Source organism: Mus musculus, chromosome 15, assembly GCF_000001635.26.
Source record: "Mus musculus strain C57BL/6J chromosome 15, GRCm38.p6 C57BL/6J".
Taxonomy (NCBI): domain Eukaryota; kingdom Metazoa; phylum Chordata; class Mammalia; order Rodentia; family Muridae; genus Mus; species Mus musculus.
The window spans coordinates 7,183,076-7,197,887 of record NC_000081.6 but is presented as its reverse complement, the minus strand read 5'-3'; the positions used below and the strand labels follow the sequence as shown (position 1 = coordinate 7,197,887).

Here is a 14,812-nt window from a genome sequence, read left to right as displayed (position 1 = left end):
TCCAACTCAGAGATCCCTCTGCCTCTGCTCCTGCTTCCTTAGTGCTGGCTGGGACTAAAGGTGTGCACGACTACATATGGCAATAATCTTGCTACTTGCTAATGCTAGGTTCTCACTTTGTAAAAAGTAATTTGATTTTTTAATTTAAATATAAGAATCCTTTTTTTTCTCTATAAATATAACATGAACTTAACAGAGCAAATAGAAGGTGCTATCAGCAGCACAGCAATACCTCCAAATATTAAAGCCACCGCTAAAGCTTCTTGGTTGCTATAGAGTCACTGTGATTATTATGGGATAAGAGTAAGAACTAAACAAAGAACAAAGTGAAGGACACTTTTCTTAAATGTTTGAGACATGAGGGAAAGCACCCCCAAACAATAAATGTCCAAATTTACTAGGGTAAGATGTAAGAAAATATATTTATTTTTTCCATGACAATACTATGATAAAATTGTTAAATACATGCATGTTTTAAAAACAGACATTGGTAACATCTTTATATAATTAACAGCCAAGCGATAGTAGTTTTATATTTGCAGTGTCTTAGGCTATTTACATCATCTATGTTCTTGTGATAATCATGTCTCTCAAAAGATATGGACGCTAAATTCTGAAATTATGCTATAAAGGGTTCAAATTTCCCGTTTTAACAGCGACATAACATTTCACAAAGCTGGGAATGTCTCCGCTGTCAATCTCCGTGAGTACTGTTTTATTCTATACTCAACTCAGAATCTTTTGAGTCGGAGTGAATCGCAGACACACACACATCAATCTCCTTTATGTCCTGTGTGTGAGCATTGAAAAGATTCCTTATAGGACTGAACATGATTTTAGGTATTGCACATCATAACCGATCCTTTGATTTAACACAAGTCTGTAGTGATAATTTTGCAAGAAACAAAACAGGGGAAAGTTATGCAAACAGCAATTTCTATCTTCTTTCAGCTACATGGACACACACCTGACCAAACAAAAGTTAGTAAACAGGAGCTAGCATTTACAGAGACCTAGAGATATTTAACATGACACCATCTTTTAAAACAACATTCATTCTACAAACCTTACAAAAGACGAAGACTTAGATCTGTTCACAGTATGTGTGTCTTGTAAACAGTAATGCACTGTAATGCAAATTTGAAAGGAAAAAAAGTGGTAATTTCTTAGTGTTACAGGGAAGATGGCTGATGGCCTGTCTGCTAGTGAAAGATCTGGTAAAATAAATTTTAAAAAATTTTCCTAGGACCAATGAGAATTTTCAGATGGCTTACTTTACCTTTGGACATGCCTGTAAGTTGGTATCATCTGGGACTCAGCGTATCTCTCTATCCAGAACAACCTTTTTAAAGCAACTCTAAAGAGAATGTCTTTTAGCAGCTGTGTCCTGTGGTATCCCCTAACATCTACCCCATCACAAGGAGCTGGACAGGGTTCATTCCTCAACATTCCTTCACCATGCTGTTCATACTTTGTCAAAGACTACATCAGAAGGAAACGTAAGCGGAAGGAGCTGGGTGTTTATAATTGAGCTAATCGGAAAAGACAGTGAAAGTGTTTGCATCAAAGGAGAGCATCGCCCCGCAAACCTCCCTTCAGCCTTTTGTTCTAGGACCACCTGCCAAAGGGCTCAGCTGCTCAGGACTTAAGGACGATGGGATTACTACCTAAAGATATTTTGATCTCTAAAGATATGCTACTGGATGTTGGAGCTAGTTCGGAAAGTTGAAACTACCCATTTGAGATGGAATAATTACAAATAAAAGCGCATGTAAGAAATCAGAATAAAATTAGGAAGGCAGCCAATTTAGATGTACCAAATATTCTAGGCATAAGTACAGCAAAATGCCTATTACAGCGGGATTTCTTTTCATGTTGATTGTCTATACAAAGGCGATCTTGAAGGCCCATATGAATCAACTAACATTAATGTTCCTGTCTTTTATCCTCAGCATGTTTTTTTCATTTTTAAAGTATTCGGTTCCAGCAACCAAAAATTGCACACTTGTTTAATGTGCAATCGGATATGGTTTATTTATAATAAAAGTATGCCACAGTTAGAATTTAACTTAAGCAAATTCTATTTACACCTTGGACAAAAACTGCCATTCATAATACAGGAGAAGAAGTACTACTCTGGTTAAGGACAGCCTGATCCAGTCACAATCTCGTATCATAATTAGAAGCATGTGGCTATTCTAGGCCAGAGGACAACCCCAGAAACTCTAACAAGAGGAAAAACAAAACAAAACAAAACAAAACTTGGTAGTGCTCAGCTAAATGTTGCTCACAATCATTTATGCCTCCATTTAGAAATAAGTCCTCTGTATTATAATCAGCATGAATATGGTCATGTAATTATTAAGATAAAGGGAGCAAAAATCCAACAACCCTAGTAAACTAAGAGGTTTAAACAGGGTGAATAGCACTGGGCAGAATCCACGATTCAAGCGAAATCACTTTGAAGGATATTCTAGGGTTATGTCTAAAAGATTAACAGTTTTTGCTTGGCCCCACCCCCACCCCCTCTGTAAATTTTTTTGTCCTGGACACTGAGGTAAGACAGGTATGACAGCATGAAACTTTTTTTCACAAGAAAGTATCAAATCAATTCAAGGAAATGCCTTGGTATATCTTACCAAGACAATGAGTTCTTCTAGTGATCAGCTAAGCTCGCTCATGCATGCTGCTTGACATAACGCAAGCCAGATTGGTACAGATGGGTCTCCAAGCTAATAGCTCATGACACAAAAGCAAACAACTCTGCAGTGAATAGGGTGCTGACAGGGCGCATCTAGTGAAAGGCCTGATGAGTCTTCACAGTTTCCCTCACACTGTGGGGCTGTTTCCACAATGTATCCAAATCTTTCAGTCAATTCTTTTTTATCTATGCGAGTCACATCTTAATCTCTCCCATCCTTCAAGACAGTTCCACGGAATCTGTCACACTCTAGAAAGGGACCCCATCAATACAGACACAGAACTCTCACTGTGTGCCTGGCATTAGCAGCTGATGGCCCTTCCCCCACACTTCACTTGAGATGCCAAGTATTGTACTTTCGGGATCCTTTAAAAGGCCATTTTGCTCATTTCAACCCAGTTTCAAACAGGAAACAGTAGAAATTACCTTAGTGCAAACACAACAAATTCTATCTGAGTAAGTGCCTAAGCAGTAAGAGACTTTGAGATAATACTTTCTGCATATTGACATATGAAGGGGTACTTGAATTGCAAAATACCATGACATTGACTTCAAATTTCTATCGGGAGGAAGCATTCTTAAGCCTTTCACTAAATTAGGTATACTGAGCACTGAAAGGGCTGGGACGGATGCAAATACAGTCAGGATTACTGTGACAGGAGAGCTTTCTAACAAGAGTTCAGTTTGCAAGAACTTCTAAGACTGTGATTTCCTACTGTCATGTCTGAGTGCGACAGTGCTGGGTGTTCGGAATGCAATCCTTCCAGTTCCCCTGAACCACGAAAGCAAGACTAATGTGCAAACCGAGGCTGACAGCTCCTCCCTCGAGCTTCCCGATGAATGGCGGCTTCTGTTGCCAGCTGCAGGAACAAAAGCACCTCTATCACCCAGCTCAGAAACACAACCCAGCGTTCCAGATATGCAGAGCTGCCGTCTCAAGGCCGGGACACCACAGGTTCAACCAACAGGAAGATTCCGAAGGTACATGTGCACTAATTCATGGAGTGTAAAACTCAAAAAGCCTATTAAGTATTTAAGAATGTTCTCTTTAATTAGATGTTATTGAAAATGGCCACTCATAAGTATTATGATACCCTCAATCTCCATGTCTCACCAGGGAAATCTGAATGAAACTGGCTTACAAAAGGGTGTGCATGTGGCTCTGTTCAACAGACAGACAGGAACCTAATTCTGGTCGAGATATCTGGAGTTGCCTGGCCAATGACTGGGCTCTTCTTAGGAAGGAATAGTTTCTCTCCTTTTCCTAAGAGCTGGGAACACCTGTAGGCTTTTCTCTCACAGTGACCCCTGACGTCAGAGTATATCCACTTCGAGCTGGGAACACCTGTAGGCTCTTCTCTCACAGTGACCCCTGATGTCAGAGTATATCCACTTCGAGCTGGGAACACCTGTAGGCTCTTCTCTCACAGTGACCCCCGACGTCAGAGTATATCCACTACGAGGCCAACTTGCACTGAAGGCACGAACGACCCTTGCACTGATGCCGCAGTGCACACTTGCCAAAGTCCCAAACCATGAGACAGGTATTAAGGGCATGGCAGTGGTGGTCTGCTTCTCCCTTGTCCTCTTCCTGTTTAGGCTACTCCTATATACACACCCACAGAGGTAACAACACTGCCCAGGGAGGCAGCTGCATTCACTTCAATGGGGAAAAAAAAAAAAAAAAAAAAAAGCTGCCTTGGCCTTAGTCCTACGTCACATTCTCCTACAATAATCCAGGGCTGCCCCGCTTCTGCATACCTCAGTCAGTGGTCCTTGAGAATGGACTTGAGAGGCAGGGTGGGGTGAGCAGCACTCTAAACTCCCAACATTCTGGACACCCACGCCAAAAGGACATCCTTTGGACAGAATGAGTCCATTTCTCCTGACCGTCCCGTGTTCCCAGATTAACGTAGTGCGGAATGATGAGCTGTAACCTTCGCAAACTCTGATCCCAATTAGATGGGAATAAGAAACTGAGAAGCTTCACTGGGGAACAAGGCAGAGGCCAAGCAGGGCATAGCAGTAGTAAGATGTTTCAGGGAGTGGGGAGGGGGGGAGGGGGTGGGAGAAGGGGAGGGGCGTGGTGTGGGGGGAGGAGGCAGCAGGGCTTAGAGTGGCTGGGTAGAGGATGGAGCCAGAGGGCACAAGGAAGACAGAAACTCTTTGGTGTTGGCTCTGGCTTGGAATATTTTTCAGTACTGAAAATTTCTAAGAGCTACTAACTATATCATGGAGCTCCAAAATGTAGTTGAATCCTAGGGTTAAAAACAGGATCATGACTTTGTCCCTTGTCATCCTGTATTTTTTTTCTCACATGATTCTTTAGAAGATAAAATAAGAAGCCAGGCATGGTGACACGCACACCAACACTTGGGAGACAGAAACAGGTGGATCTCTGAGTCTGAGGCCGGCCTTATCTACATAGTGAGTTCCAGGTTGGGAGACAGAAACAGGTGGATCTCTGAGTCTGAGGCTGGCCTTATCTACATAGTGAGTTCCAGGAAAGCCAGGGCTGCATAGTGAGACCCTGTCAGAAAAGAAATAAAAAATAAAAAATAAAATAAAAATAAAAGATAAAATCTGAACTAAAAGAACAAGCCATTATCTGTAAGATTTGGGGGACTTCAGATGACACAAATAAAGGTCGTCTACTCCTGGGGTGTTTCAAACTGTCATGCACCCAAAGGCAGAGCAAACACATGACATACATTTTAGGTTTTTACAGCTTTTCTAAGAATCCCATTCCCTGTACACGTTGCTGATGAGAGACCAGGGTGTATTGAGGGTGCTGTGCTCAGGATCTGCCACTTCACTGCTGACGGAACCATCACAGGCCACGACCTACCACTTCCGTAAGTTTTCTGACCTCTATTACAGTTTAACCACTAACTGCTCCAAAGGGAAGTTATCTCCCTTTATGTTTAAGTTTATGGATTTGAAGGCAAGGTCTGAGACTCTGGACCCCCAACTGCCTGAGGGGGGAGAAGCCGAGACTCATGAGCAGCAGGGAAAGCTCCTGAGAAGCCTCAGCGATCATCAGCCAGCTATTGGTTAGGCTTAATGGCCTATCCTCTCAGGGAGAGCTGAGTCTAATCACAGCTATGCAGTCAGCACACACCACTAGCTATTTCTTAGTAGTCATCTTACGTAGTAACTCATTACAATTATCTACCTGTAAATAATGATAAATTCGCTCTTACGAAGCAGACCCTATAACATAACACAAAGCAAATAGAGAAAATTTGGGCATAGTTCGAGAGATTTCCAACATTAGGGCAGTCAACTATACTAATGGAAGCTGTCGTGCAAGCTACATGATAGGGGAAAGGTTTTCACACCCCGAGAAAGCAGGACGGTGTGATGCCATTTCGGACTGGTCAGCGTCGCACTTGCTTTTTCCAAGTTTGTACCCCTGAGACAACTGTTTGATAACCATTATACAGTAGGCACAGAAATCAGCACGCTTTATCAAACAGAACGCCAGATAGCTGCTGCTACATGAAAAACTAGATTTGCTTTTGTAAATGCTGTGGACAGAGACATCACCACGGCTTTAAGATCTGTGCTTGGTTCTCCTCTAGACCGCAGTAAATGTCAGGCAAATTAACGCTGTTTGACTTGGGAAGGTTTTCTCCCTTGCCTGTAAATCCACTAGCAATCCCATACCATACAACGCTGAGAAAGCCATTAACAACAGAAAACGGTTGTGAGATCTGGTTAGCATGTATGTACTACACAGAGTTGGTTAGTCTTGAGGTCCTTTGGGAGGGTTCTTTGGCTCAATCAAAAACAGCTTCAACTCTTGAGTTTCCGCGGCTGAGGGCTGAGTCACTGCACTCTGGCTTTTAGGATACATTAAAAGCACATTAACACTTCTAGTGTCACTTGCCCAGAGTGAAGGTCCCTGGCTATCAACATTTGCAGGGTCCCTCCAGAAATGCCCCAGCTGCTGCCAGGACAGCGGCAGGGAGGACTTACTGAGATGGCAGACTGAAGTGACAAAGGGTGACCTGGTTAGTCATTTGGTTTGTTCTGGAAGAAGTTTGTAAAGGACCACCCTCCTCCATTAGATTTAGGAGAGTCTTCGTCTTTAGGAGGAATCAAGAATTGCCTGGAATTGATGGAGCACGGACTTCCAAAAGAGACAACTTCGTTGTTGCTGTCTGTGGACCTCGGGGAATCTGGAGAGACCAAATTCCAAGTGTTTACATTGGCCTGAGGTCTGTAACCGGCGGTCTTACCCTCTTCATCTTCTGCTGCTGTGTCTTCCACAGCGGGGCTGATGGGAAGGCGCATCTGTGGCTTATAGCCTGCCACCACCACAGGATCCACGTCCTGCTCTTCCTCTGCTTTGGCTTGCGGCTGATACATGGACTGCACATCGATGTACACGACCTGGGAAGCCCCTCCCACTTCATCGGCCGCGGGGTTCGTTATTTCCTCCTCGATGATGGGTGGGCAGTAAGACACGACCACATGGTTCTCAGGGTCCACCTCAGATCTTTCCCCAGGACGCTCAGCAACTGGGGAAATTATTTCTGTATCTTCTATTTTAGGGACTATCGACCGAGATTCCAGGACTTCAACGTTGTTCGGGGTACAGGGGTTCATTTCCAATGTCTTAAGAGCATTGCTTCCCTGGAAATAAATTTGGTACAGTGGTTAAGACGGCAGCGTTGCACGCTCCTGTGGGGCCCCTCATATTTTTTTTCCACATCTGTTTATAAACCTTTGCCTCGGCAGCTCTAGAGTTCACATCCAGAGCGAAGCTACTTTTTTCCCCCCCTCCTTGTCAATATTTTTCTTGCTATTAATAGCAGCAGAAGAAGCACGGTGTGAACGCTGAAGACGAAGACCTCTGGACATCAGACAGAGTTAGACATGCATGTTCTGTTCTCCACGGGGACAGCCACACCTCCCAAGCTTCTCACAACAGACAGAGGAAAGGGCCCCATGTCCCCAAAGACAACCACGGAGAAGGACGGATTACCTCGCAGACGCTCTTCTGAAACTGTAGCGCCTTACAGTTTTCTGGATTGGGAATATCTGGGTAGAATGTTTCCTTAATCCTTCAAATAAAGAATGAATTTGATTTAATTACCATCACGCAGTGATCGTGTAACAAAATGTAGGCACCAGCCAGCTTGGCTTGAGGCTTTCTTGTGACAATGTCAATGAGCACCTGAGACACAAATAGAAGCTCTTTACGCCAGAGCTGCAGACACAGGGCTTTGGCGTGAACGCTGTGAACCACCACTCTATGCTCTAGCTAGAAGGCCTTATTTGGCTCAAGGAAATGAAAGCAAATAACTTACAGTGACGGCTGCCATCATGTCTCACATGAAGTAGAGCCAAGTTTTCACCACGAACCGGATTAAGCAGGGTCAAAAGGGCCGGTGAGCACATGCAGTACTCTGGTCATCACAGGGGTCTGGCCCGCACAAGGGACACTTCCAGTGCATGGAAGTGCTCGACCAAGGTTGGTAAGTGCACAGGCATTGACATTAAAGCAATCAATTCTATTTTCATTTGTGTGTGCGTGTGTGTGCACGCGCATGCATGTGCATGCATGTATGTGTGTTAGAGCATGCACTTTTGTTCATTTTTCTTTAGAGGTAGAGACTTGCTATGGTAGCCCAGGCTGCCCTTAAACTTATGGCACTCACTCTCCCTGCCTCAGCCCCCAAGTGCTGGAACTGCAGCCATGAGTCATCATATCAGGTTAAATAATAACAAAAAGTATTAGAGTTTGCAGCCATGAATGGCAGGGAAACGGCCTGCTGAGCTGAAGGGGGGATTGAGCTAAGCTACAATCTTAGGTAGAAACTCAACATCAGAGGAAAGATTTGTTCAACACTCTGTATTTTTATACTCAGAAGTACTAAGGACACTATTGTTTGGGATTCCTCAAGGACGGTGACTGTGTTAACATGAGTCTGAATGTTCCAGGTTCTGGGCCTCTTTTTTTCTTCGTGTACTGAAATGATTGTTTTAAAGTTGGAATTAGTTGCCGAAATAGGTTATTCTATTTGTGTATTACTCCTTTCATTTGGAAGCCAGGAATCTTCAAAACTGTCACTAACGATGGCATTTTAAAGAAAGTGGAGCCCTTTCTGTGATGACTGCAGCCAGTTTGTCCTGTCCTAGTCAGGACAGTTCCTGGCAGTCACCCCAGAGCCCACTGCTCTCCTATGAACCCCTAACCCCACTCACACCTCTCCCCCCCCCCTCACTTTGCCCAATTATACAGTGCCTCCAGTTTCAGAGTCTACCTGAAACCACTCTCTCTAGAACGTTCTCTACCCGAAGCCCTGTTACCCTCCAGGGCTCTCCCCAGGGCAGCCTTCCTGCTTCCTCTTCCTTCCCTGTAAGCATGTTTATGCTTCCCTGGCATGCCCTCTCTCTCTCTCTCTCTCTCTCTCTCGCTCTCTCTCTCTGGCTCGCTCGCTCTTGCTCTCGCTCTGCTGGGAGACTCCCAAGGACCAGGCTTGCTTTATTCACAACTATAACCTCTTTCTCACGGAAGGAGCATTCATAAGAAATAAACATATGAACAAAAAAACCAGGTCTAATAGGCCATTAGGACCCATCTAGATCATTAACTTGGATATAAACTTGCAGATAGCCATGGTCAATTTATCTTTGAAGGGGTGTGGGGTGGGGAGAGGTAGAGGTGTGAGTGTGGCTAGGGGTTCATAGGAGAGCAGTGGGCTCTGGGGTGACTGCCAGGAACTGTCCTGGCTAGGACAGGACAAAATGGCTGCAGTCATCACAGAAAGGGCTCCACTTTCTTTAAAATGCCATTTACTGGGATAAATTATTAGTAAAGACAGTAGGGAGAATGACGGCTTTTACTCTTTGAGTTCTTAAATATTTTCAATAAAATGTTATTTCTTACTTGATATTGAAAGTCAACCTTCTAAGTTAAAAAAAAAAAATGTCCGACATGCATAACATGACTGCACAATGAGGCTTGTAAAAACAAGAGGGTGAATACACACACAGGAACCATTACCATTCTCGCTTCCGATAGCAAAGGATGCTCGTTACCACGCCAACAATGACAGCCACAGCCACTGGGATGAGGATGGCAATAATCAATCCCACAGCTGAAAAGAAACAGTTATCAACATTGAAAATCACCACCGGATGTATGGAGTCCACAAGACATTTATTATCTGAAGAGACAAAACTCTAACTGATCTAGGGCCACCAACACTGGAGTATGATTACTCAATCCTGCCACTGGTGACATATAGGCAAGCTCTCTCTGGTGTGAGGAGGGGCAGGGAGGGCTGCCCTGTGCGCTCTGGTGTGGAGGCTTAGCCACATCCGGTTTCTAACCATGAGATGCCAGCAGCACTCCAGTTATGACAGTCAGGAACATCACCAGACATTGCCAAGTTGTCTTCGATGGGGCAGCATCACGTCCAGTTGCAACACTGTTTTAATGCCTCACGGCCTCTTGGCCCTGTGCTCCAGACCTGGACAAGGACTCCATTCTGGTGGAGGGGAAGCCCGAAGCCAAACTGAAGCTTTCTCCCGGTGAAGGACAGCAAAGGCTACCACCCTTGTCTACTGCCATCTCAGACTTAACAAGTGTGGTCTTACTGAAGGTTAGAGAGCGACTGTCTCTTACGCAATTCCCTAGACCTATTAAAATCAAACTAGTGTGGAAAATATTTAAACTGCATTAAAAAAAATCCCAACTATGCATTTAGGGTTGTAGATTTGGGGTGCATCCCTAAATTGATTAATTTCTTACATACTTATAGGGAAATAATTGACAGCAAAAACAAAAAAAGTTCTCTCATAGCCTTTGACAGTCCGCTCTTCCTGACATAAAAAAGCAATGAACTGTGAAACCTTACAACAGTGGTCCGCAACCTGCGGCCTGCGGCCTATCTGGCCAACTTCTATCTCCCAAAATATTAACGTTACAATTCATAACAGTAGCAACATTACAGTTATGAAGTAGCAATGAAAAGGATTTTGTGGTTGGGGGATCACCACAACATGAGGACCTGTATTAAAGGGGTGCATCACTGGGAAGGTTGAGAATCACGGGCCTGGAGCTTGGAACAAAGATGTCCCCAGATGCTAAGGACACTATCGCTCCAGTGGCAAAGGTGTTTCTAGGGCCGTGTTGAACTTACAGTTTTCCTTGGTCACCACAAACATGCTCTTCTCTGGGCCCAGACCACCATGTGTATAGGCTCGCAGGACCAGATGGTAACTGGTTTTACCCTGAAGGTCAGCAATCCTCAGTGTCTTCTGGGATATGTCAGTGATGTTCTTTAGCTTGATGTCAGAATGATCTAAAGCAAAGGATAATCTCACTCACCCTGAGGTCACTTTAAACTCGGGGATGAGACCCTGAGGGAGAACACCTTGCTGCTGCCCACGCCCAACCAAAGCTCCGGGGCCACATTCAAGTTCTTCCCCCACCAGTCAAACCATCTAACTACTCCCAACTCTGGCTTCTCTGACTCTGTAGGGGATGTGGCATCCTGTAAAATTTTCATGTACATTTGTTAGAACAATGCCTGGCATACAGCAGGCACTCCATAAAAATCACTTCCCTGTCTGTGACTAAGGGAAAACTCTGATACTCCTCCCTGCCCAAGGTATTTAACCTCAGGCCCACCCTGAGAAGGGGGTATGGTTTCACTCATCCACTTTCAGCCATGACAATAAACGTCTTAAAACCGTGGACTGCCTCTTTCCATCAGGATCCGCTGTGGGGAGACACGGTGATGGCCTTCACCTATGGAGCCTCTGTCTAATCTCCCGCAGAAGGCCTCTCTGCACTCCTAGCCATGGTCACCTCCAAGCCACCGCCAAGCCAAGCCCAGGTCTTCCACGGCTCCCAGCGGCACCTGGGTGTCAGAGAGACTGGGAACCTGGTGGCTCCAGACTCCTTGCAGGCCCAGGGACCCCAGAGCCAGCTCTGGATGTCCTACACCTCATACTCTGCTTACCCAGCCCCAGAGCGGTGACCTCGGATTGGCTTCCCCATGGCCACCCAGGTGACAGCATAGGGTAAGTGTGGTCAACTCCTGCATCATCCTGCCTCCCAGAGTGTCCTGGGACCCATTAACCCTACAGTTTGCCACCATTTTGATTCCAGATCATAACTGGGGCTCTGAACCCATTTTTTGCCTCTTTGGTTATTAGATATAAAACCACATTAAAAAATAAATAATATCATATGGTGTGGTTCATGTAACACTAGTAAGAAGTGGCCACCATTCTGTGGGGCTTATAAAGATTCTAACTAAATAAGCGATTTTGACTTTGAAAGAATTTACGTTCTATTTATTGTATTCTCTGAGATAGTTCTGGAAACTGTGCTCAGCTGTGCAGCAGCCCCTCTGCTCTTATGTGGCCAGTGGAAGTCTGTCTGTCTGTCTTTACACAGCACTAGAACCCAGGCGGTCATTTACTCACGTGGCTCCAAGCTCCTCGTCTTGGGCGTATCTCTCTCTCCTTTCTGAAAGTAAAATAAATACCCTCTTAGGAAGCCTCGGAGCTCTTCCACGGGGATGTCGTCCCATTTCACTAATATCGAGTCTGCCGACGTATCTTCCACGGTGAAATTTGGCGCGACAATGGGAGCTGTCAAAACAAGCAGTCAAGGGCTGAAGGGCAGGGGAGTGAGTGCTCCCGAGACTTCTGGCTTTAGAAACACCTAATCTTGGAATTAAGCTGTGCTTTTTACTCAAGCATGAATTCCTCTGATGATTGAACAACTCTACGCTAATAACCAGGCGGAGCTCAGGGAGGAATCACAGCCTTTACACAGACAGGCATCCAGGGGATAACCTGTGCCGCATGTATGGTTTTTTAAAAAGATTTATTTATTTATTTTATACATATGAGTATGCCACCATTGCTCTCTTCAGACACACCAGAAGAGGGCACCAGACCCCATTACAGATGGTTGTGAGTCACCATGTGGTTGCTGGGAATTGAACTCAGGACCTCTGGAAGAGCAGTCGGTGCCATCTCTCCAGCCCCCCATGTGCCGCATATTTTAAGTGACCGCTCAAACAGACTTCAGGGATACTCCCCTCTCTGGTGTTAGGCCTGGATACATTTCCAAGTTTTTAAGCTTCTGTAAACACAAATCAAGTACGACAGCCATGATATAACTTCCTCAGTGTCAAGACTGAAACTGTGAAATCAACAAGCAGGTGGAGACAAGTGACTAACAATTTTGATAAATTTGTGATAGGAATTATTTTATCTTCTTTGATCTAACCAACTAAATTCGGTATGTTCTAGAGCGTGACCCCTGCTACTTGCCTATTTACACGGTCTTGTGTTAGCCAAACTTTAAGAGAACTCAGACATTTAACTTACCCAGTTCTTCTACGTATCCAATTATGGAACGTAACAGTTGGTATCCCTGGTTAGTGCACCCATAGAGGTAAAAGTTGTATCTTACTCCTGGCTGAAACTGATCTGTAGGATAAACAAATCAGTGGACTTTCATCAGTCTATGTGGGTAAAGCAAGAACATTTATCTTAGAAGCATAAAATTTATAACATGCTAAAATTTCCAAAGCTAGCTACAGATCTATTATAAAAATATATTGTTTTTTTTTTTCAAATTTGGCAAACATTTAGGAGTACTCAGCAAACCACGAACATCTTCACGTCTATAGTAATGAAAAGATCACAGGATGACGTTTCTTTGAAGAGACAAAGGTAGCTGAGGCTGACATCTTATTCCTACTTCCCAGGCACCACCGTGTGGTCAGCACGGTCATGGTGCTTTCGCTCATCTATGTGCCATCATTTTGGGGATGGACAGAAACGCATGTTTCCCCTAGTCCCAGCACTAGAAACCCTGCTCAGCTCAAAGCTTTGGGACACAGGAACCAGGCCTTCATCGCTTGCTTCCCTTTATAATGTACACTGAGTGACGGACACACAAGACGTGTCTCAAGTTTTTTTTAATTACTTTTTTAGGTTAGCACACAAAGTAGTGAGTTTTATCATAGCATCTCCATATGGATGTCCTTACTCTCCAGTCCTTTACCACCCCCTTCCTTGTGTGCCCCCCATATCCCCACTTCTAGATGATTCTCTTTCTTCAATTCCTAAAGCACCTTTTAATGTCTCATCAAATCTGTAAGACAAGACTTGAGAAACAAGGAAACACACGAAGAGCCCTTCTCATCCCGGAGAAGCTGGCCAAGCCTGGGGGAAGACACGGGGCGAGGGCAGCCATGGGTCTCGGGTAGTAAGCACCGGATACAAAGAGAAGTACTGATCAGTTCTAAGATTGGAAAGAGCTCCTCCAAGTGCTCTCTAAGAGGACGGAGGAGGAGAAAGCAGGAGGAGGCAAGGCCTTCGTGAGGCCCTAACAGTGCAGCAGGCATCTGTTTCTGGATGGGACATATTCCTGTGTGGCTAATACAGTGCTTCTTTAAGCCACACGCCCAAAGAACACCTGAACCCCAGAGGCCCAAGTGAGATAGATGGTCAGCCTCAGAAGTCTAAAGGAAACCCGAGCTTCTGTCGCTAGCTAACTTTTCTCCCTACACTATTTTTTCTAAAGTGTTCACTCAGTGCTTCCAGGTACTAAGTAAATACTGATGGTAAGTCCAACTCAGCTAAGTGCATTCAATTTTGTGCCTTCCTTCCCTGGGGGGGCTGGGGAGGGGAGATATACTCGAGGCTATGGTTTTATATTGCATGTGAACCCATACCTTGTTTTATGTTAAAATTACAGATTATCAATATTGAATCGAGTATGTCACAAAGGGGCCTGCTGGGTGATGCAGAGAGAACGGAGGGCTGAAGGAGAGGAAGACTGCATCGAGAGATGAACAAGGGAAGGGATCAGCACAGAAGCTCAGCAGGGAATACCAAGATCCCCAGCTTTCCCAGGCCCCGAGTAGCGTTCAATTCTGGCACCACTGCCTCCTAACTCTGTGACCTTTCCCAAGTCCTCTGTGTCTTTGTTTTTCTCAGCTACCACAGAGAGCCTGCTCACGCACAGTGGCAGCTATTACAGCAGCTTCTCCCCTTCCTGAGGGATCTCAGTCACAACTTGTTCTCCCAGAAACACTGCCTGTGTCGCCCTGTCCAAGGGCA

The 14,812-nt window shown here is 44.8% G+C and overlaps 1 protein-coding gene across 7 annotated transcripts in view; it reads right to left on the bottom strand.

Annotated features, from left to right (window-relative positions):
- Positions 1-398: 398 nt before the first annotated feature.
- The window catches only part of Lifr (LIF receptor alpha), a 106,880-nt gene continuing 92,466 nt past the window's right edge, over positions 399-14,812 (bottom strand). For 2 of the 7 annotated variants that reach the window (NM_001358593.1, NM_013584.2), the window contains exons 15-20: positions 13,070-13,171; positions 12,155-12,322; positions 10,861-11,022; positions 9,720-9,813; positions 7,695-7,773; positions 399-7,342 (exon numbers count right to left, since the gene is read on the bottom strand). In NM_001358593.1, coding sequence (NP_001345522.1) covers positions 6,719-7,342; positions 7,695-7,773; positions 9,720-9,813; positions 10,861-11,022; positions 12,155-12,322; positions 13,070-13,171 — 1,229 coding nt within the window. In that variant the 3' untranslated portion in view covers positions 399-6,718. Of the gene's footprint in view, positions 7,343-7,694; positions 7,774-9,719; positions 9,814-10,860; positions 11,023-12,154; positions 12,323-12,541; positions 12,822-13,069; positions 13,172-14,812 lie in introns of those variants that run through there. The other 5 variants (XM_006519969.4, XM_011245326.3, XM_006519971.2 and 2 more) reach the window with 4 other exon arrangements.